General features: G+C 44.5%; 1 protein-coding gene across 1 annotated transcript in view; it reads right to left on the reverse strand.

Annotated features, from left to right (window-relative positions):
- Window positions 1-24,309, reverse strand: part of map3k1 (mitogen-activated protein kinase kinase kinase 1, E3 ubiquitin protein ligase) — a 47,385-nt gene extending 23,076 nt beyond the window's left edge. The window contains 1 exon segment of the mRNA XM_048259096.1: window positions 23,807-24,309. Within this exon segment, the coding sequence (XP_048115053.1) occupies window positions 23,807-24,309 (503 nt within the window).
- Between the last annotated feature and the right edge of the window lie 353 nt (window positions 24,310-24,662).

The raw sequence follows: 24,662 nt of genomic DNA on the forward strand, positions 1-24,662 counted from the left end.
AAAGAGGAGAGAGGCCTGTACAGAAAATGACTGCAGCAGGACAACAAGAGTAAGCATGAGTGAGAGAGAAACAGATCAAGAGAAAAAGTGAAAGCAAGCTAGGGAAAGATGGAGAGAATGAGAAAGATAGTGTAAGAGAGAAAGAGATTAAGAGAAAATTCTAGAGCAAGCAAGGGAAGAGAAGCAAAGGAGAGATACAGAGAGTGAGAAAGAGAGAGAGAGCGATAGAGAGACCGAGAAGAAGAGAGAGAGAGAGAGATAGAGAGACCGAGAAGAAGAGAGAGAGAGAGCGATAGAGTGCCCAAGAAGGAGAGAGAGAGAGCGATAGAGTGCCCAAGAAGAAGAGAGAGAGCGATAGAGAGACCGAGAAGAAGAGAGAGAGAGCGATAGAGAGACCGAGAAGAAGAGAGAGAGAGGACCGAGAGACCGAGAAGAAGAGAGAGAGAGCGATAGAGTGCCCAAGAAGAAGAGAGAGAGCGATGAGAGAGAGCGATAGAGTGCCCAAGAAGGAGAGAGAGAGCGATAGAGAGACCGAGAAGAAGAGAGAGAGAACGATAGAGTGCCCAAGAGGAAGAGAGAGAGAGAGCGATAGAGAGACCGAGAAGAAGAGAGAGAGAACGATAGAGTGCCCAAGAAGAAGAGAGAGAGAGCGATAGAGAGACCGAGAAGAAGAGAGAGAGAGCGATAGAGAGACCGAGAAGAAGAGAGAGAGAGAGCGATAGAGAGACCGAGAAGAAGAGAGAGAGAGCGATAGAGAGACCGAGAAGAAGAGGGAGAGAGAGCGATAGAGTGCCCAAGAAGAAGAGAGAGAGAGCGATAGAGAGACCGAGAGAGAGAGCTAGTTTTTAATGAGAGGATGAGCGGCTGCCAAGCGGCTCCGCTCCTCCGCTCTGCTCTGCCCATATGTGGTCCAGGGGGGTCTGGGCCACAGGGCCAGCGAGAGGGCAGCTGCAAGCCAGCACCCAGCACCCCCCAGCCCCTACCCTCCGGCTCCACCACCTCCATCACAGGCCTTTTCATTAACAACCCAATCAATAGCCCTGCTTCTCCTCTTTTTGAGGTCTGGTCAGGCGCTCAATAGCGATTAAAAAAAAAAAAAAAAAAAAGAAGTGAGGAAAAATGAAAGAGTGAGAGGACAGACAGAGCGATAGACAGACAGACTTCCTGAGCTCTGCAGCACACTGATGATGTTTTTTTCCTGACTGACTGCTGCCATTATAGCTCGGAGCAGGAAGTGAGAAACTTTTTTTTCTTTGCCCAGTGTTTTGACAAGTCAACGTCTGCTTAATCGGTTTGAATTATCTGCAAGGGACTCTCAGTGGACCCGTCCAAACAGGCCACAACCACAAATCACTATCAACCAACGCCAGGGCAGAGACACTCCAAAATTGTTTTATTGATTCCACACACAAAGACAGAAAAGTGCTAGAGGGGTTGCAGACACGCAGTCAACAGAACACCACCAACTGAAAAACAGCCGTTTTCCACAAAAGTTTAGGAACAACAACATGCTCCACTTGCAAACAAGGGCATTACTTTGCAAGTAAGAGGCTCCAAAGTTGCACCAAAGGAAAACTCTCAGACAAAACACAGAGACCCCCCCCACCCCTAAAAAGGCTCCAGATAATAAACCCTGAGGATTTCGATTTTATTTCTGGCCTGGAAAATGCGTGGTAGTTGAGGGGCAGTTGACTAACAGGGAAGGGGCAGTTGACTAAGAGGGAAGGGACATAAAAAAGTGGAGCGCTCTGCGCTTGCTAAATAGGGATGAGCAGACCTCTCCGGGGTCGGAGGCAGGAACAATGAAACCAGATAGCAGGACTTCAGCATCTCTCCGATGAATGAAAAGGTTGGTGGCGGCCAGGCCCTTGCCTCTCGAATAACAGCTATCCCACAGTGCCATGGGGCCAGAGACAAAGGGACATTGTGGGGCCGCGCAGGTGGGATGTGGAAGGGCCAGCGGCTGAGAATCCATTTCAAGCCTCTACGTAAGCCGAGACTGTGCTTCTCCCCACACACACACACACACACACACAGATACACAGACACACACACAGACACAGACACAGACACAGATGACACACACACACACACACACACACACACACACACCTCACTCACTGCATGCTGAGCACACCCTTTCTCATGGGCAACATTGCTCCCAAAAAACTCAGGTTACCGGTTCACACAATCACTACCACTGCTGGAGGGGACAGTGGAGTCCAAGTTCTCAGCACAGAGTGAAGGTGCTCCCTGGGTCACAAGGACTTTCACAGGCATCATCTCAGAGTCTCAAGAAGTCTTTAGTGCTCGAGGAATAGCCAGCCATATAAAATATGGCATACATATTTATGAACAAATATTCAAAGAAAGTCAACACACAAGAGACATTTGTTGTAGGCGAATGCCAAAACACCAAATGCCAAAGTGTTTGTGTACACCAGTGTGGAGTGTGGAATCTGACTGATGTGTAGAGAAGGGAGATGTGAGGAGATGGAGGGGGAGGAGAGCTCATGTTTAAGTCCTCTCTGACGGCGTGCCTGAGGCTTGCGTGTCTGGAGGTTGGGGTAAGACACTCAGGCATCCCTTCACACAGCTTCGGCAAGTCGCATAGTTCTGCCAACTGGGCACCAGGAACAATGCGGACCCCGGGGTTCAAAGAATTTGACAGGCTCCTCCTCATACGATGCAGATCCTTAGTACAGTAGATCCTTAGTGACTGACTGGTCAAAGGGAATAAGGGCAGATATAGTGGTATGCCCTGATCCAAGCCTTTGCATGCCGACTGACAGCAGCACTGGCGTGGTGGGGACTGGCTTATGTCCGGGTCACTGGTAATAATATCCTGGCACTGGCGCGGGGTCTGCCACCACCTCATTCTTCCTTGCTTCAGGGTGGCATCCAGGGAGAGAGAGGAAAAAAGTGGCCACGCAATGTCAACATGGAGTTTATGGATCGGCTCGCTGGCTCGAATTGGGTTTCACCGAAGCAGTTAATCCATGTGCCGTGCACAGTCAGACACGCTATCGGGATTCAGTGCACTTTGGCCAAGTTCGATTTCATCAGAGATGGCACCACTTCGGCCTTTTTCATTAATCTTTCTCATTTCAGATTTTTTAGTAGTCAAGCTGAGTATAACAGTATAATGCATGTTTTCTATTGTCTTCATATCTTCATAGGTTACAAAATATTATGGAAGAGAGGCAATCATATTTATATTGGCTATGGAACTTTGGAAAAAAGGAATACTTACTTTACTTCTTAGGCATCATTACATTTGTGGTAATCTTTGTTTTGATGACCTACTAATATGGGACATGTATGAAATCTAGAGGCTACTTACACTACACTGCTGCTGCAAATGATACTGTAGAACAAAAACAACAACATTGGTATCAGATTTCAAAAACTGGTGGTACTGGTGCACCTCGAAACTGAACTTTCATATCTGTGTGAACTTGGATCTTTATTTAGGCTAGCCGCCTCTGGTCTTTCCAAAACAGAGAACGTGTTCAGATTGCATTTTTTTCTCTGAGCAAACAGCAAACTTCTGGCCCAATGACGTGCCCCAGGAAGCCGCTGAGATCCCGAAAAACCGCAGTCACAGGCCCTTTTCTCTGAGAAGCACACAGGCAGTCTTTGACAACATTTCTGCAGTGGACTTGGAAAAAGAAACGCTTGACACAGCAGAAACCAAATTTAATGGGGTTATGCAATACAGATGCACAGCGCCTGAAAAGAGCCCCCATCCATTCATCCAAAAAGGAGACGGCTGGGAACACACCGTGGTGCACACAGACACAGACTCAGACTCCGGTCCTGACTGATGGTTTTACTTCCATCGGATGCTCTTGGCTTTATTTGATAAAAAGTCTCCCTATGCCGTCTTGGCACATGGTGACAAGACAAAAGACCATTAGGCTTATTGAACAGAAAGTGATAAACAGAAAGACAGAAAGACATTGAACAGAATTGACACTACTACTATAAATTGCAGAAAAGACCAATCAGTTCTTTCAACTGTTTATTTGGGAGTAATTAGCAAATGGGCTTTAAGTGATGAAGGATGCAAATGATTAGTTCTGCTGACTTGATTTGTAGAAGTCTGAGGCAGCATTATTTAACATACAGACAAGTGGCAGGAAAGTTGCCCAGCAGCAATGACAGAGCGAGGTACTGTAGGCATCTAAACCAAAGACTCGGCGTCTTATTGAAAATGGAAATATGCTTTGCTGATCCCGATCTTTGAAGCATCAGGTGAACACCTCTCTCTTTGTGTTTTCCTCCATGAGCCCTTGTAGTCAAAATGAGGAGTTTTGTTTGCATGTTTGTGTGTGTGTGTGTGTGTGTGTGTCATGTGAGCACGGACGAGTGGGAGTTTCTACATTCTTAAACAGGCCCTTCTTTCTCTCAGAGAAACACTAGTCTTGTATGTAAGGGTCACTCTGTAGACCTTTTCTTTCAAACAGAGAGAGAGCAAGCGAAGTTTACAGCATAAACACAGAAATACTTTGCCTTGCCAGCACACCAAAAGCCACCCTGGTTTAACCACCAGCGGCACTGTTTTTGGCAATGCTGTGAGTGGGTCCTGTTGTGCACGGTGCTGACTTCCTCTTTGACACGCAAACAAGGCAGCGGTTGCACTCCGAAAGGGGAAACGCAGCCAGCCTCATATCCTGCAGCATGTGCGCATCACGCAGTTTAGACACGCCGTCAGAAATAACAAAAGGAAGGTGCTCTTTCTTTTTTTGGGCACGCTGCGTCTTCCGCTTGTAATTATGGGGGAGATAGCTGAAAATAACAAAAAGGTGTGTGAGTGTGTGTGGTGTGTGTGTGTGTGGTGTGCGGTGTGTGTGTACACTATTGTGGTGTGTGTGTGTGGTGTGTGTGTGTGTGTGGTGTGTGAGTGTGTGGTGTGTGGTGTGTGTGTGTGTGTGTGTGGTGTGTGTACACTACTGTTAACCATAGCAGTTGGGGGCTTGGGGCTGTGCTTTGACTTAAAACTAGATGTACCGCATAGCGGTACAAAATATGACCGCCGCTCAGTCCTGTACATCCGTTCCGAGAAAATAAATCACACTTCAATTTGTCTCCATATTTTACTCCATCCCCCACTCTTGAAACTTTTGTGTATGCTTGTTTGGCATGCCTGAGTGTGTGTGTGCGGCTGCACAGAAAGTACCCTACTGGTGCTGAAAAGGTGAATAGATTGTAGAATAGCCAAAGAAGATGTAGAATTGTTATAAAAACTTTAAAATCTCTAAACAATCACAAGTAGGGCAGTTCATCACAGTTCATCCATTGCAACTGGATTGATGAAAGGTCACTTACACCTGTAGGCTACATTGTATTTGGGAAAAGCAAAAGGTATCAGCATAATGTTATTTATTTATTTTTATGTATTTTTAAACAAAACATCTCTGTCAGTTCCATGCCGTTTTCAACAGCTATCAAAAAAACAAAGGTCATTTTGGATGGATGATTTTTTGTGAATGTTTCTTCTTCTACATAAGATTTTAGTCATCTTTAGTTCATGTAATACTTTATTGTCAATGCACAAATTAAGTAACAGTAGTCGGAAACGTTATTGTTAATGCACAAATTAAGTAACAGTAGCCTAGTCTGAAACGAAATGCTGTTTTACATCTAACCAGTGGTGCAAATAACTGACATGTCCAAATGGGCCTTGATGAAATGCGTCGCTAGACTGTTCATACACATTTTAACGGGCCAAAGTTGAAGAGCTTTTGTCCGTTATTGTTAGTGCAAATATAGGCTGATTCATGTTCCCTTGCATTGTTTAACTGAGGTCCATGGCTAGTCTGGCTTTCATCAGACCAAGCTCAATCTTTTAAGAAATCAAAAAAAATAAATAGCCGGGCAGATCAGGCTGGGTTCACCCAGCCTAGTCCATAGGCACCGATATTGTTTAATTTTCCGATTGAGATATACACGCTCTGGCTATTCTAAATGCAAAAAAATGCATCAGGAGTTATAACAAAACGGTAACTAACAAACTAGATCCTAATAGAAAGTTGTTAGCTTCCCTAAGCTACAGGTAGGATTATAAGGTAGGCCTATTTACAACATAAATTGTCAATAGGCTATGCTGGCGACACAAATAAAATCTCCTTTGAAAACCAATGGCTTCGCCTTACAGTATCAAGCGGACTTAAACTGTCATATCGTGGCGAAAAGTTGTAATAACATTCACGCAGCTCCAGAGTCAAGGAAAGCGCGAATGAAGTAGCCACTTCTAAATGGGACCCACTACACAGTAGCTTAAGGTGTTTTGCTAAAGCAGCCATAACGAAATGAAGGTGTCATTGTTTGGATACTTCACACACACGTGCTTTTTTTAATTTCACAGACTACAACTACCAAGCTGTAATCAAAGCACATCGATTCCCCTCTCACACCCTGCCGCGCACTTAAAACAAAATAAACAGGCGTCTCCGTCTCCACGCATGTATATAGGCAAAACTGTATCAGACTGGTGTAACGTTGGTAAATCTTCCATTGCACAGAATGATTTTGTAGCACGTGCAATAAATGACAGTCGAAGATACAAACAGTGCTGTTATACATTTGCTTGGTATAACCGCATTTATAGTTTTCTACAAATGCAATAAATCAAATGCCTCCATCACTCAACCAACGCCTTGGTAACATTACCTAGGTCCTTATTGATATTACAAGATTAACGTACCTGCAGTAAAAACCAAGCATGTCCGATAAACATCCTCAGATTTACTTCGGCTTCAAGAAGAAATGGGAATTACACTTCATGTGAACATCGTCCTATCCTTATTAGATGTTTGCTGCGGTAAATTACAGTCCTTGTATGAAGCGCCCATTTTTTTTTCCAACCCACTTTTAACTTCCAACAAAATTACGTCTCACTGCAACGATCGTAGCCATCTAGTGGACATCTAGCCACTTCGCGCCAATACTGAAAATGCAGCCATGATGATGATGATGAATATTTATTTTGGCTTTCTTTTAATCCTACTGATTTTCATTTTTTACCGGGGGGGCAAATCACAAATGAGTGATTATGAGCCAGGTTGATGTGGGCCCTTGAGACCAACATACCATAAAAGATTCACAGAGAACTGTGTCTGCCCTACCCTCCTTTTCGGGGTCCAGTCCAGCGAGGGGGGCTGCAGATGAAAACGAAAAAAATGACAGTTCCATGCTATCCGTGTGGGGTACATGCCCACCAAGTTTTGTGTACCCTCGGTCTTTCAGTGTCCCGGGAATCCTTGTTGGTGCACGCCACTAAATGTACACATAAATTATTTTATTGTAAGGCCCCCATGAACGAAAGTACACAAAACTTGGCATGCATTCAGAGGGTGTCATAATGATCCTACACTTTTAATTTTGTGCAGTTTTGACCTTGTCAGCCAGAGATATTGAGATGAAAACACCTACTTTTTTTTTGCTTTTTTAATTTTTAACTAGGTGGCTTATACATGAAATAAGTGGTAATGGGATGGGTTGACATGCCCCCTTAAGACCAACATACAAAAAAAAAGGTGGACCTCCTAGGCCCTACAGTTCTCGAGATATTCACGGAAAACTGTCTCCGGCCACCTACAGGCCAGTTGGTGTATAGTAACATAAATTAATTTATTTGTGGCCCCCATGAACGGAATTCCACAAAACTTGGCGTGCATACAGAGGGTGTCATAATGATCCTACACTTCCAATTTCGTGCAGTTTTGACTATGTTAGGTCACAGATACCTTCAATTACACCACCTCATTTTACTTTTTTTGTGTTTAACTAGGTGTAGCTTATACATGAAATGAGTGGTTATGGAATGGGTTGACATGGCCCCTTGAGATCAACATACAAAAAAAAATGGTCCTCCTAAACCCACGGTTTTCGAGATATTCACAGAAAACTGTGTCTACCCTCCTTTTGGGGGTCCAATTCAGCGGGGGGGCTACAGATCAAAACGAAAAACGATGGTTCCATGCTATCCATGTGGGGTTACATGTCCACCAAGTTTCGTGGTACCCCGGTCTTTCAGTGTCCCGGGAATCATTGATCGGAAATTTGGGCATGAAAAAAAAAAAAAAAAAAAACAAATGACTAAACCTATATGATCTTAAGCACAAAGGGCGGTCATAATAACATTTTTTTTGAAGTGCGTGTGTGTATGGGGGGTGGTGGTGGCGGTGGTGTTTGTTGTAACACCATAAACAATGAACAACAAATTGTCGTCTAAAGGGAAATAACAGGGTAATTGTCACTATGTTTGGATAAAAGCCAAGTGTTTCCCATACATTGACTTATTTGTGGCGGCCTACCACAATATCAACATTGACCACCACACAATGATTTTCCATGTTACTATTTCAATTGGATGGAATTCTGACATTGTAAAGCTATGTGCACCTTTGCGCAGCCTCTCCTTGTGTCTCTGTCTCTAAACGAATCTACATGCACGTTTAAAGAAAACATTAACAATCCTGGAAGGCATAGAAGATGACTGGCTAAATTGTGTTTAAATCTGGTTATCATCATAACCCTGCTGCACTAATTTGTTAAAAACTTTTGCATTCAAGTTAATTCTGCAAACCTACCACCACAAATAGAATTAAATTCTGTGGGAAACACTGAAAGCTTTGCTAAATACAAGCAAACTTTAATGGTCCACACCACGTTCATGTTGGCTCTATTTTCCAAAAACATCAGAAAAAAGTTAATTTTTGCCAATACATGATCCATATTCTCCTAAATGATCTCAAAAATGACCCTCCGACACTTTTTCCACTCCAATGCTCCAACTGGAATCAATCCAGCGTCAACTAAAACCCTCACTAACATGGGCGGGCTAAATTCTGTAAAGTCAACACGTCTAACAGGTCTAACGGTCAAGGCCATTCAATTCCTCGTCTCTTCGGTGGGGTCAGTGGATGGGTGTGTGCCGGGGTACTGCGCTTGAAATACGACCTTCCCTCATGGAATAAGCCCTTAACCGGCACTGACAAGAGCGGCACCATGGGGGGGGGGGGGGTTCAAATCATTACAGGGGTGGACCCTCACGCATACAGTCAGTGTGACGTGGGTTATAATACATGATGTCAACCTTTTGGACATTACACAACTTGGAGCAAACTGTTGTCGTGATGTTCCAAGTGTCTTGGGGGTACTGGTAGAGGGAGGGGGACCGCACATTCAAAGAGTTCAGGGGGTGATGTCACCTCAAATAGCAAACACATGCACATAGACATGGGGGAACTGATAGTGCTCTACTGAATCAGGCCCAGTTACATTCCCTTTGCAAGTAAATGGCTTCACCATTGCCTCTGAGCAAAGGACTGAAATAATAAGACTAAATGCCACAAAACAGCAAAAAACTGGGCGTCAGATAGGCACCAAATGCCAAAGGGCCTCAAACTGAGTGACCAAATATGTTCAGAGGTTGATAGCATGAGCTTCGCTAAGTCGAACATGATAAATAAGAAATGCTCAGAGCTGGAAGGCCAACTCGTGCACGTTTGTTTAGTTTCTGTTGCAAGAACGCTTTTTGCACACCAAACAAATATTCATGGCTGCTTACGATGATAAGTTGTCCACAAAAGTATCGTATGACAACTCGTGTGCACACATACACATACATATTTCCTTACTGAAGTCTTTGGATTACTTTGATCCTGTTTCTCAAGATTGATGTGTTTCTTTTGAGGGGGGGCTACTTGTTTTACTTGGAAACAGTTCTCTAACATCCAGTGTCCACTTCGCTCACAAAGCAGGCCACGCTTTCAGACGACTGCTGACAGATCCGAACCTAAAAATGGGTAACAGCCCCAATATAACTTTTATTTTTGGAGGTAATCTGAGGCGAACGTCTTATAATAAATTATTTCTGAATTTAGAGCTGGCTGCGATCAAGGGTCTGCATTATACACACACACACACAAGTTCGAGTGCTGCCAGGGCCAGAGACAGAGCGGAATTCAGTTGCAGCTGTGAACAACTTTTCAAGCTGCACGTGACCAATCTGGCTGAGAAAACCAATTTGCAATTCAAACCACACAAACATGTTTGGAGACACTGTGCACATGCATTGTGTATACATTTAATGCATTTGTATACACTCTAGATGCATTTGTTTTTGTGTTGTGGCTTTAAAACCAGGAATAACTGGTTGACTCCAACTTACACTACATTCCTAACAACTGGTTTCTGAATACGGTCATATCTGAATTAATTAGTTTGCGGCTACTGCCAAAGTAGCTTTCAAGTAGCTGTTCACACTTCACAGAACAATTCTTCATGCTGTACACATGGAGGACAAAAGTCCAGACACAAAGATCAGAGATCTGCTATGCTTCAACGACCCAGTCCTTGTTAAAAAAATAAAAAGTAAAAAAAAAAGAAAAAACATCATCCGTGTGTGGTGAATGTCAACACACAAATTACTCTGGCACTGTACGGAGGGTCAGGTCAGTGGTGTCCAAGGCAGGTGGCCAGTGGGAGTGCTGGGCCGGGGTCTAGGAGCTTTGTGCTCAGCGCAGGGCGCAGACTCGGGCCCACTGCTGCTTGGCTCTGGTATGTGGCTGGAATGCAGGGAAATTCCTCCCACTCAGTGCTGTTCACAGCAGCACTGCCCCCCCGGAGGACTGAAGACCCCCCCCCCTCAACCCCCCCGTCCCCCCTCGCCCGCCTTCCCTAACACACACACACAAACAAACACACAAGCATCCCCCCAAACACACACACAGCAGCACAACTCTGCAAACACACAAGCAACCACCCTCACAAACACACCCCCGAAACAACTCACAACACACATACCAGCCCACGTTCAGTGTGGAGGACACTGCAACCTGCACATAATCATAACATTCTCCCCCTACGTCCACACCCCGCACACACACACAGACACACCCAAAAACAATCCACTTGCACACTAACCCACTTTCAGCCAGGAGAACACTGCAAGCAGATTCCCAACCACCAACACATCCCAGGCATCCCCACATATACCGACCCGCTTTCAGCAAGGACAGCAGACAGAGCAGGGGATGACTTGCACTCCTAGTGCCCCCTGGTCCAGCCTATGCACACCGGTGTGCTTACAGCAGCGGGGACACAGCCTCTTAACCATCCTTCACACAACTGCACTAGAACCAAAGGGGGGGGGGTACAAAAATCTATAATGATGCGTCTATAATGAGATACAGGTTCTTACATGGATCTGAAAAAGAGAAATAAACCATTCATTCCATCCAGGCCCCACTATACCCCCATCTACCTGGACACCCAGGTTTATACTCAGGGCTTTCTCTCTCCCTGAATCCTCCATGTCCAGCCCCACTATACCCCCATCGTCCTGGACACCCAGGGTGCCTTCTCCCTCCAGCATGCCTTCACCTTCCAGCAGGCCGATTGAGGCGAGTGGCCTGACGAGCAAATGGCCCAGTAGCCAGAGAGGGCCTGGAAGTGGAGCACAACCTCCAAAAGGGCACAGAGGAGAGGAGAGGAGAGGAGAGGAGAGGAGAGAGGGAAAAAAGAGGGAGAGGAGAGAGGAGAGGAGAGAAGAGGGGGAGAGGGAAGAGAGGGAGAGAAGAGAGGGAGAGGAGAAGAGAAGAGAGGGAGAGGAGAGAAGGAGGAAAAGGACAGAGGATGGGGGGGAGTGGAAAACAAGGGCTTGCTGCTTTAGGATGGGGGTGGGGGATTTGATCTCTCATCCACTCATCCATTCACTCTATTTCACACCACTATCACACAACAGGTGCCAAAGGCAGCTACACTACTGAATGTCAGAGCCCTGTTGAAGGAGAGATCTTAAATCAAAGCCCTGTTTCTCAGACGATGCAAGAATTCACTTATGGAGAACATGGCTGTGGTGTGCCCAGGGGCTATCCCCAGAGTCCGAGTGGCATCTAAAGGGGTTTTCTGTAAATAATTCTTTTCTGCTAATAAAAGAACGTGTGAACAACAGTCAAAGAATGCAAATTAAATGGGAAAATTTTCCAATGACTTCTAGATAGGGCTAGGTCAAAATGTGTCAACATTCCTAGATATGCTAAACCCACAAATGATTAGGCTATTCCCTGGAGTCAGTTTTAGAATTAAACTTTGTTTATGTTCATCAATGAGTGACCATTCCAGCATTCACCGCTACTGCCAAACAAACCAGTAGGGTCTGTCAGAAGGTCTACCAGAATTAAATTAAAATGTATCATACAGCATGTCGATTGTTGGGAGATTTGGGTAATTCTTGGTTTTTACCAATGAGCAAACTCTCTCATGTAGATTTTGGGCTTGTACCCCTTCCATACGCAGACATAATTAAAGTTGTACAAATTTCCCATAGTTTATCCTGACCTTGACCTGAAACGGTATGCCTTCTATGACCCTATCAAATACTGCTCAAGCATTAAGATGGGAAAGTCCAATGGTTTTCCTCTAGCCTACCTTTCTCTTCTGGCTTCCAAACACTCCTATGTATCCATTGCCCTCACAATTTATGCATCAAGAATGTGGTTGGTCTCTTCTAGGAAAAGGAGCTCCAGAAATACACCCTCGGTCCAGAACAAAATAACTTCCTGTACAGCAAATACTGGTCGTGCCCAAGGGAGCGTGGAGAGAGAGTGAGAGAGAGTGTGTCCATTGACATCTTATCAACGTGACCCGCGCACACGACGCAGGTTAAACATTCACTTGCCTTTGCTGATTCAGAAGGGGACGTTGTTGGGATCACACGGACAGAACTGTGAATGATTCAACAGGTTACTACCGAAGAAGGACATTCGTTCCGCCCCTTTAGAAAAATTTTAGGTTTCTGGAAATTCTGGCAGACAGTTGTGGTTAACCTTTGACAATGTTGCTGCGAATAAGCAGCAAACACTTTGCTCTTGTAAGGCTTCTTCTGCAACTCTGCACAAGGGTCCAGAATTACAGCATATTTTTAAGTCATCTGTAATGCCTTTTCATCCACCACTACCAGACCAAAAAAAGAAAATAAAATAAATAAATAAATAATAAATAAAGTCCAACTCAACTTAAACCATCAATCTTTAATCGTAGAATGACATGGTATCGTGGAGGGCAAGATTTCTTGGAAAACAAACATCGCCATACTAAATAAAGGTGAGCCTGGTCTGGTCTGGTGTGGTGTTGAGTAAGGTTACTGCAAAAGCCACAGCCTCTACCCTGAGAGCAGCCAGAAGGCTTTGACCATGACCACCGTGTTAAAAGACCAGCACACAACTCCCAGATGGCCAGCTGTTGGACGGCTTGAGATTTCCCACTAAGCACACTGTGAAATATCTGTGTAATTCACACTGACAACGTGCTCAGACTGCGCAAACAAAGAGCGCTAACCTCAAGTCCAAACATTTTTGAGGCCATCACCAAAGAACCAACTCCTCTCTGCAAACAGTGAGCCCCCGCAAATTGGCATCGAGCAAAACAAAAGGTGATTAAAATAACCAATTTGTCAACAGCTGGGTGTGCCATATTGCAGCAGGCCCATGTGGCTGGGAAAAGTTGGGCTGTTTTGGTTGGAGCACTGAGGGGGTTGCTGGAGGCCACTGTGGCCCAGCCTCTGGAGTGAAGGGCCAGTGTGAGAGCCCCATGCGGCCCGAGATGTCGCCCACCACTGCCGTCCTCGTGCACATCAGGATCTTAGCTACTGATGCAAACTGACAGGGGGGAAATAATGGCAACTCGCAGGCCCATGGGATCTATACACACACACCTCACTAGCCCTCCCTCTGACCGCTAAACCCACAGGAAAAGATAGAGTAGTAGGAGAGACAGAAGAGGAGTGAGGGAGGCCTCGACATAGGACAGAAGAGAGAGAGAGAGAGAGAGAGAGAGAGAGAAAGAGAGAGGGGAAGGGATTGAAAGAAAGGCATATAGATAAAGAAATACAGAGGAGGATGGAAAGGAGGAGAGAGAGAGAGAGAGAGAGAGAGAGAGAGAGAGAGAGAGAGAGAGAGAGAGAGAGAGAGAGAGAGAGAGAGAGAGAGAGAGAGAGAGAAAGAAAGAAAGAAAGAAAGAAAGAAAGAAAGAAAGAAAGAAAAAGAAAGAGAGAAAGAAAGAAAGGCTGTGCTGGTTTGCTAGTAAGACCAGCAATATGAGGAGCACTGGAAGCTGGACAGCAGTCAGTCGTTCACATGGTCACATGAGAGAGAGAGAGAGAGAGAGAGAGAGAGAGACTCCACTCATTGGAGAATCTGGGCCAAATCCGCCCAAAGAATCACATGCATGGCCTCTTCTGGGAAAGAGGCAGAGAGACAGAGATACGGGGAGAGGGAGATAAAGAGAGAGAGAGAGAGAGAGAGAGAGAGAGAGAGAGAGAGAGAGAGAGAGAGAGAGAGAGAGAGAGAGAGAGAGAGAGAGAGAGAGAGAGAGAGAGAGAGAGAGAGAGAGAGAGAGAGAGAAAGAAAGAAAGAAAGAAAGAAAGAAAAGAAAGAAAGAAAAAAGAAAGAAAGAAAGAAAGAAAGAAAGAAAGAAAGAAAAGAAAAGAAAAGAAAAGAAAAGAAAGAAAAAGAAAAAAAGAAAAGAAAAGAAAAGAAAAGAATGCATGGCCTCTTCTGGGAAAGAGGCAGAGAGACAGAGATACGGGGAGAGGGAGATAAAGAGAGAGAGAGAGAGAGAGAGAGAGAGAGAGAGAGAGAAAGAAAGAGAAAGAAAGAAAGAAAAGAAAGAGAGAGAGAGATAAAGAGAAAGAGAGAGAGAGATAAAGAGAAAGAGGGAGAGATTAACATAGGTAAAACTGGGTGTTAGACTCTGGGAGGAAGGGAGGATGGTGAGGGACATCTAACTGTCCAGCCAGCTCAACTGGCCTGTATTTCATGGATAAACTTAGACATCAAAAATATATCAGACAGCTTGCAGTGGCTTAGATATTTATACAGATGCTAAATTATATTAATAGCCAGTGCTATTACAAGTGTGTGTGTGTGTGTGTGTGTGTGTGTGTGTGTGTGTGTGTGTGTGTGTGGAGGCGGAAGGGGGTGTAGTGTAGCTTTTAGGAAACAATTCTGCCTTAATAAGGTATTGGCAGCACTTAAAATGTAACATGCCTTCTCTATCCAAACTTGAAATACATCCTTACTATAAATGATCCGCATGTGTGTATAGGCTATATGACGTTTTTAAGAGACACCCTGAGTGGGGACAGGCTGACAGATGACAGACATGCAGAGAGGAGAGTTTTACAAGCCTAACAATCCAACCCCAATCTATCATTACACCATCGCTTTTTCTGTTTCACCCGCACATACTGACCCCAAAAGCTCAAATGAATGGCCTTGACCAGCACTGTGGCTAGTGATGTGGCAGTGACGCTAGGCTTCCATTCCATCCACACGACACAGCACAGTTCATTTGCTTTCTTCTGTGCCGGCTTTTTCAACATGACACAGATTTTTAAAAAAGAAAGGCAACAACAAAAGTAGCATCAAGGAGTAATATGTTAAAATTAGTGCCATCAGCCATGAAAGACAGGCCGCCTTGCCTTTTCAAAGGGACACATGGCTTGTGGATAGTGGCTATTGCATCACAAGATTCAGCTGAGCAAGGGATAAAAAAAGATTTAAAAAAAAGCAAGCAGGTTATGGAAAGATCTGCAGTGCATTTACGACCAAAACTCAGAAAGTGCTGCCTCAGGGATGGGGTGCGTAGGGAGAGAGAGAGAGACAGTGTGTGTGTGTGTGTGTGTGTGTGTGTGTGTGTGTGTGTGTGTGTGTGTCTGAGTGAGTGATTGAGAGTGAGAAGGGGGGCTATGAAGAGAAAGAACTCGACCTTGGAAAAAAAGAACAGAGGGAGACAAAAAGGAAAAACAACTGCAGAGGGGTGACCCGGGAAAGACTGGTTGTGGGTGGGGGGGGGGGGTTGTTCGGGGGGTGGAGGTGGCGGTGAGGGGGGTGTTGTATTGGAGTGCGCCAGCCCAAAGCAGCAGTCCGGATGATCACATTGTGGAAGAAAGGCGTGGCTAAGTAAACATTTCCAAGCCTTTCCAAAAACAGATCAGGCTTTAAGCTAATGGGGTGGTGGTGGAGGTGGTGCTGGTTGAGGCAATTGGGGGCGGGTCAGGCAGGGTACAGAGATAACTAAAGTACGAAAAGGCAGAGTGAACAAGTGCGACTTGGAGCGAGCGCTGCCTTTTTGCTGGCCCCTCTATGTTAAAAGGCGAGCCGAGGGCTCCTCACTTCTCATTACGGGTCGGCCCGCTGTAGGACGAGGCTATCTGGAGCTCACAATGTATGCCTTTGTGTGGCCTCCATCGGCCAGGCTGCCCGCATTGACACAGACACATACATGGGGACTGTTGGGCGCTGGGACAGCCAATCAGTTACCAGGCCCTCTTATTTACAAACGGTCTCATGGATCCTCTCATTGCTCATACTGTGAGTATGAGCAGTGTGTCCAGGGAAAGGGAAGACAAAAGACAAGGGGGAGGAATATTGATGACGAAGCCACATCCTGAACCTGCATCTAACACCCCCCACCCCACACCCACATAAATAAACACACACACACGGCACCTGATGCTGTGGAAAAATCCCACTCAATTACTCAATTGCAAACTGCACAGGCTAAAACCATGACACTCTTTCTGGAGGATGTGTCAGTCTTAATAACAGGCTTCACTCTGCTCTCTTCTCCACTCTTCCAGTCATTTGACTACGACATGACTTGTATTGTGCAATTAAGCTCGGACACACCATTGACTTATATGGAACAGTAATGTAGGGTAAGGAAGTTAGTAGGTGGGAAAAGTTCCATGTCCATAACACGCACACACACAAACACACATCAGAGGGAGCTGAAACTACCTTTTTTGGAATTACGGGTGTAGTCTTTCCCTCTTGTTCTTCAAGTGATAATGTATACTCTCAAATAATAGATGCAAATGAGAGACAGACAGGCCAGACATACAGGGAGTTGTCCACGGGATTATCTTTTGTCTATGTCTACTGGTTGTACAGGTTTGACAGGACAGGCCAGATTGAAGCTGCTAATCAAACATAAATCATCTCTCATCTCCATCATTATGATTGTTAGAAAAATAAAAATGGCTCATACTTTTTGGATTAGGTCTAAACAAAATGCTAAACAAATGAAGGATAACCTCAGACAATCTACTTTTACACTCATGTTTAATGTTATGAAGATGAGTCACTGTGCCATCATGAACAATCAGGTCTGTATAGGGTAAAATACGCAACACGGAAAATTACCACTGAGGCTCATAATTTGCGGCAGACAACCGGACTCTTGAGGTTGATTATAAATATTAAATCACCAATCTCCTGTCCAAACAAAGATTCTTCTGGTCTTGGACCACTGCAAAACCTTTAATGTGCAGCCTGACCTTACAGAAAGCCATTTAGATTAACAGTTTGTCAAATAATAATGAGAGCGGCTCATGTTTCCTTCAAGCCCCTTTACTCAAGCCAAAGTTAACTCTGTGTGTGTGTGTGTGTGTGTGTGTGTGTGTGTGTGTGTGTGTGTGATTAATTTCTTTGGCAATTCACGTAGCCATTGTCTAAAAAACAATGGTCCCCTCACAAGCTTGTATTATTTGTTTTGTCTCTAACTCTGTGGAAGACCTAAGCACCTCTCCAAGAAAAGCAAAGATGGACAGAAAACGCTAGGGGAGAGTTTATTTCTAATGAGGCGGCTTGTTATTCTGCCTGCGTAGCTCAATACATACTGGTGGCTATGGACTTCCTGTCAGCTGTGCAGTCTCAATTAGCCACACACACACACACACACACACACGGTATCCAGAGAAGCCACAGCCCTGCACATACATCCCAGTGTTTGTTCAGTGCCATTAAACACCACTCACTTCACATAAACAAGCCTTTATATGCATTACAAAAAAAAAACGAAACAAAACAAACAAAACAAAAGCAATTTTTGAGATTCTGTGAGATAATGTTTCAGTTTTTCACAGGAAGACCCATCCACGTCTTTTTTTGCAGGCCCCATGCTGTGTAATATGTTTGTGCGGTGCGCATCTACGGAGGGCGTGTACACATGAGATGTTGCTTTAACTGGTAATCTGGGCCTGATTAGGCGGGGACCCATGTGTTGACTTTTCACATGTAATCTCCAGCTTGCCTCGTCCTGCCGCTAACCAAACAGACCCTGGGGGAGGAGCGGGGACCCCCAGGTCTGCCGACACGGCTCACGGGTATGGAAATATCCGGGCCTTTTGTTGCCGGACTCCAGCCATGAGCACTCGGCTAACCCGAGGGCTTTAAAGAGCCAGCGCGGCGGTGACCGCGGGGAGGCCCAGGCGGGCGAGTTTAGACAAAACACAGTCAAGCCCCCACTCCGCTCAGCGCCGCTCAGCTCAGGAGCAGGAGCCCCCGCGCCTCGACCCTCTTCCCAGCTCACCCTCGCCCCGGCAGGCAGGCAGGCCTCTCCGCAAGCCCCCCCCCCCCCCATAACGGCACACACACACACACACACACACACACACACACACACGCCTAGCTCAACACAAAACACTAAAGCCCAGCAGTATGGAGCACATGGAAAAAAGAAAAATTCAGCCAGTCGAGAACCTGGAAGCAGAACTACAGAGCAAAATGGCACTCTGATGCAAACCGTAGCTTCAAAACACAAAGCAGAAACAAACTAAAAAAAGTCACATTATATGGGAACTGAAACAGAGACGAATGCTAAAATTTGATTCCATATGCTCATGCTCTCATGCAAAGAACAAAAGTTAGAACAACAGGGCCAGCTGAGAGCTTCACCGTGTGACAAAATGAGGATCAGCTCAAATCATTAAGTTGTCTGTTACTGGTGGCGTGTTCCATGCTGCATTGAAACTGCATAAAAAGGCTGACCAGCTGAAACGTGAGCAATCTGAAAAGGGAACATGGATAGCCAGCATTTACATGTGTATGTCCTTTCTGTGCAAACAAAGGCCTCAATTTGGTACAAACCCCCTTTTTGCCCCCTATTTCTCTCCAATCATATACAAATTACAACAAATAGCATTAGGCCTGCTCAAAACAAGGTGCAGAGTAGTGAGCGGGACAATGGGTGGCTTCTGACCCCGCGAGAAGAATTCAATTTTAGAGCATTCTTGCCCTCGGCTGCCTAGCAACCAAGCATTTCAGAATACTTCAGAGTCTGGCAACCCTGAGCAACAGCCCATAATAAACATTGGCCTGTTAGCCCCCGTTACGTTCTTTACATTTACCCAGGAACATCTTAAACCAGTCTGGAGGCTTTCTGCAAAGGGAGGAATAGGATGAGTGTGTGTTTGGACGGGGGTCGTCTGGGATAAAAAGAGGGAAGGCACATGGATCTAAAACTCAAAGCAGTCATTCAAGATCGACTATTACTCCACAGAAGGCAGGTCAGACACACACTTTTGTATTCAAAAAGTATTCAGGTGCACAGTTGCAAAGTCCGACACACATGGATGAGGTGCTAAATGGAAGAGTCCCTTGTGGTGGCAGGGCCAAATAAACGGCACTGCTCACCTTGCCTGCACTGTAAAAGCCTGTTATATCCCCGCGAGCTACAGTGTCACATTTCGCACTCAAACGCCACTGGCTAAGCCCCCATCACACAACATTCATCAAGCGCGATCCACCAAGGCTCCTCGGCCTCCGCAACTCAAGAAGAGACTCGCTGTTCTCATTTAACAAATATTTTTCACCAACTGTGGCTGCGGCTTTTTCCTCCCCATCAGTTGGCCTTTCAGCCTGGTTCTCCTGGAAGTACACACGCACAGGGGGAACCTCAGGCCTGACGGCAGACTTTTTCGGGTTCTTTTCTCGTTGTGGCCCTTTCCCACGCAGCAGAAGACAGCAAGTGACCAACTGTTGTGTATGTACTTAAGAGCAAACTGTTAACCGAAGAAGGGCCAGTCACATTGCAGGCTCTCTTAATGGCTTTCAAGGGCAGTCGGTGTCCAGATGTCAGCCAGCCAGATCACCAAAATACAATACTGGTCAACCCTGATATGCTCCATTCCCAAGAAATGAGACATATACAACCAGAAGAGAGGTTTTCCAAGGGGAATTGTTTTCACTGATATACCAAATATGTGGTGGATACAAGTAAAAATGGACATATTAGGGAAGAGTCCATGTTTTAAGATAGTGAAACAAATGACTATACATCATAGTGGTTGAGCAGTATAAAACAACCACGACCCCTAACAGGCAAATTGCCAAGCATGCTTTTATTTAACCAGAAACGTCCAATTTTAGGACTGATTGCAGGGAGGGGCAAGGAGCGTTCAACACAAACTACTTCTGGTCTGATTACACAGCTGATAGAGGTACAGATAAACAACAATGCCCCTATTCCAACTCAGAAATCTTCCTTATTACAGTGAGTCTTACACAAATATCTGGGTAAAGTCATTAGGAATTGTTAAGACAAATAAAAAAAAAGATCCTTGTGGACTCTGTGGACAGAGTTTACAAATGCAGGCCAAAAGACTATTTGTTCATTTCACTTGCACTGTAAAACTGATTTACCAGGTCAAATAGATATAGTTCATAGTTCAGTGAAGACAATACAAAACTATTCACAACATCCTAATAAATCCTTTAACACCTCAGAACTTTAGTTTTTGTTTCCACGATGGGGGTATCTCGTCCTGTATCGGACTAGCTGCCTACTGTAAACCAGAAATGTCAGAACTCCAGCCACATCCGTTGGAAAGGCAAACAAATTAATTGCGATCTGCGAGCTGGGAACACCCACTGGAGCCCGACCAATTCGCCTGCTTCCTCTCCACTGGCCCAAAACCCTCCCTCCAGGCTCCTGTTCACACCTGAAGTTACGACCTAAAGTGAAATTAATTTATATTCTACACGTAGGCAATGAGCAGACCTGCAGGGCTAATATTTCAAATGTGGTTAATAAACTTTAACTCTACAATAGCCTATATGAAGTGTCTTATCATAACAGCTATGAGGGATATGCCATCTTCGGGTCATAATTCTTTCCAAAGTGCCTTGAATGTGTGTGGACACTGCAGGATGGCGAGAAGTTAATCTCACAATTGCGCCTCGGGTGAAACTGTCACTACAGTTAGAGGGGGGGCATCTTCAAAAGGAGAGAAGAAAAGAGAACTAGCAAGCCTGTGAATAATTTAACCCCTTTGAAAATGACAGCAACCACAGAAGAAGAATTAAGGGTCGCTTTTGATCTTTCGTCAGCCACTCACACAACAGCGTTTGAGCTCCTGTGTCTTTAATATTGCTCAAAACATCTGGTCTCGGGGGGTCACTTCAACACCTGTTGAGAGAGCGTACTGCATTACTACATATACACCTGAGACATCCGCGAGGTATGGACGGAGGAGGAGGATGTTAACAACAATGACTAGCTGCACAAAAGTGCATGACACTCCTTTGCTCACCTGGGGGAATGTGCTAGGCAGTGAATAAGACCATTGACGCAAAGAGGAGGCGTTCTATTTGTCTTACTCACAGAGAAACAGGGAAAGTTAAAAAAAAAAACACACACAGGTGTGTTGCGAAAACAACCTCTATGTGAAGCATCACGCTCACCATTAGAATACTGCAATGTGACTATACTAGCCTGAGGAAGGCAACATTTTTGCAAACTTGCACCAATATCCACATATAATAATAATGACCCTCAGAGCTTTGGATATCTGGTGACTGATGAGTATCAATTACCCAAACGTAGGGGTTGGGATAAACTAGTCTAATTGTAACTGAAACATTCAGTAAGGGAGGTCACTGATATCAGATTGTTCTGTGACAACTGACAGGTGCTCCACAGTTCATAAAACAGTAAAAAGGCATTAATTAAAAATTCCAAAGTGTCTCAATAAAAACTATGACCAGCGATGTTATTAGGTACACCATGGACTGATCTTTGTGGTTTAATAAGGAGAAAAAGATGGTTTTAGTCAAATGAAGTGAAATAAACAGCAGCTGAATTTTTGGATTGTTGCATAAATCAACAAAATGTAACTGCTGAGGTTTTAAAAACATGAAGGGAGTTCCTCATTTCATAATTAAAAATACAATCGCTACAAGTCTGATTGGGAGAAAATACAGAGTTCAAAGATCCTGTGGTTTGTTTAGGCTGACACGAGAGAGGATGTGAGTTGTTTGTTCGAACTTCACCATTGTATTGAGGGAGGACTCCGATGCTCAGTCTTCGTCCATTATCCTAAACAAGAAAAACCTCGACAATGGATTCCATCTCCCATTCCAGCCGTTTCTTTACCTTTCAACATCCTATTCATCTTTCATTATCTGTACAGTTCCAAAAGCCAAAGGCTCATATTGCAGCAAATGTGACTTTTTCAAAAAAAGCTGTCATTCATCCAAAATCTATGGATGTTCTCACGTGATCATGTTCAGTGATCTTAGCACTTAGCATCCGAAATGAGACTTATCCTTTTAAAAGTACGCAGGGGGTGTGTAATATATATATATATATATATATATATATATATATATTCACAACAGCCATCAGTTAGAGTGTTGAAAACATGGACTACTCTTCAACAGAAGATTATCTGGTGACTTTGTCAGTCTTAAAAAGAACTCAGATCATTAATATCACAATCACAAACGGCACATTTGAACAGAAGGGGGTATGGGAGAGAAATTCTCAATCACATAGGAACAGAGACAGATGCCATAACACCAATAAAATCAAAGCTCATGTGGTGCATCTCGGCTACTGCTACTATTATTGTCCAGGAAGAACTGATGTTATAAATCATATTCCAGCAAGGAAATGTGGGGTACAGATTAACAAAATTCTGCTCCACAAAAACCATTTTCACAACACAGGATTTGTGCACAGCTGGATTAATCAACATCCATGGCATACGTTTACAGAACAGAATAATCATCCTCCATGTGATCACCTAATCCAACAAATCTGACCTGAATAGAAAATAGAATTTGACCTGGGTATGGAAGCATATTACCCACACCTAGTGACCCAAAAGGCAACAATAAAACAAACTAAACAGCCAGAAAGCGAGAAACAAAGTTGAAACAAAGTATGGCAATATGCTCGAATACCGTTATCTTAAAGACATTTTCTAGTGAGAGACTGGACCTGCATCTGGGACAAACATAGGCCTACCAAGTAAGGTCAGCAGTGGTCTGCAAGTGACCACTTGACGCCACAAGAAACGTGGTAGTTTCTCGATGCATTACGAACCAAAGAAATACACAAAGACCGAAAATCGCAATATTCCAATTTGTAGGCTATATGACAAAAACTCGCAGATAAATACTACCCTAACTAGCGCACCATAGCCTATGTTAACTGAAACAACCCACATTTAACCACACAGACTACTACAAATGTTGACTGGTGCCTTAGTCTCTGTCCCATTTACATAAATATGGCAAATTTCGTTTATATTCCTGCAAATTCGCGAGAGAACACTTTGACAGTCTGGTTCATAAGTCAGTGCACCAACTTTAATGACAGAACGTTAAAAAGGATGACTTATTCTGAGAATGTAGCCGTTATTCACACAGAAAGCCTCCCTAAGTTAGATATCTGCAGTAGCTAACTAATGTAAAACTATTCCCTTTCTGATTGCTATCATTTATGAATACGCAAAAGAATGCAACAGGAAAACATGATCGTAGGCTATATGCAGCACGGTTTAAGTGTGCGCCTCCAGGCAAAGACATTTTTGAAGTTAATAAAAAGTCAGAGCTGGCATCAAAGCAGCCCCCACGTAAGCTCATTTGTCGTCCAGCAATACTAAACACCCTAAACATGCCAAGTCGTAATGTTACATTAAAGCATCATGATATTCTAAACTTACCAAATTTGCTGTTTTGCAGTCACTTCCACTGAAGTTCCGGTAGCACCATTATCGGCGTTGAGATGGTCGCTGCTGTTTTTAAATGAAGTTTTCAACAATTCCTGAGCGGCAGTGGACAAACTATTGCTTGCTTTATCAAAGAGAATGTCACCAGTTAATGAGTCACTTTGTTGAATATGATGCGTCTGTTGCAACAAAGTAGCTTGAACAGCACCGGGCGAGGAAACAGACAAGAAGTGCAGCTGCGCTGATATCGGAGCTGTCCCGGTCTCGGGAGATAGGAGCAGCACCTCGGGTTTATCCAGATCCACACTTCTCACTTTCCGCAGCTCTTTACGTCTCCATTGTGAATTTTCCCCGGTGCTTCTCTTCGACTTCCCGGGACTACTTGGGAGACCTGGGGTAGACAAACTTCCCTGAGGTCCGCTTCCAACGTTTGTGCCGTTATTTGACTCTACAGTTCCCGACGACGAGGACGAGGTCCGGCTCCCCGCCGTCGCCATTTTCTGTCCTGAATTTTGCCACTTAATAGGTTCTATGAAAGAGGAGTGGAGGGAATTGGGGGAGGGCAGGAGGGAGGAGCGAGGGCACTTCCACTGTTTACATACGTCCGTAAAAAGCGTACAGTGCTACGTTCCTTGCGTAATATTGCATTAGTTCCTTAAAAGTTAAATTAGACAAACTTTCTATTAGATTCCATCCATGGGTATTTTTCCCGATTAATGCCCTAAACTTAGGCTAGTTAATATGCACAGTTTTTATCAGCATAAATTAGTCGTTTGGCCTAGCCTAATTCTTTAGGGTACAAATGTCCCTGTCTATAAAATTTGCTTCACTAATTTCAAGCCATAGCTAT

This window comes from Alosa alosa, chromosome 12, assembly GCF_017589495.1.
Source record: "Alosa alosa isolate M-15738 ecotype Scorff River chromosome 12, AALO_Geno_1.1, whole genome shotgun sequence".
NCBI classification, from domain to species: domain Eukaryota; kingdom Metazoa; phylum Chordata; class Actinopteri; order Clupeiformes; family Clupeidae; genus Alosa; species Alosa alosa.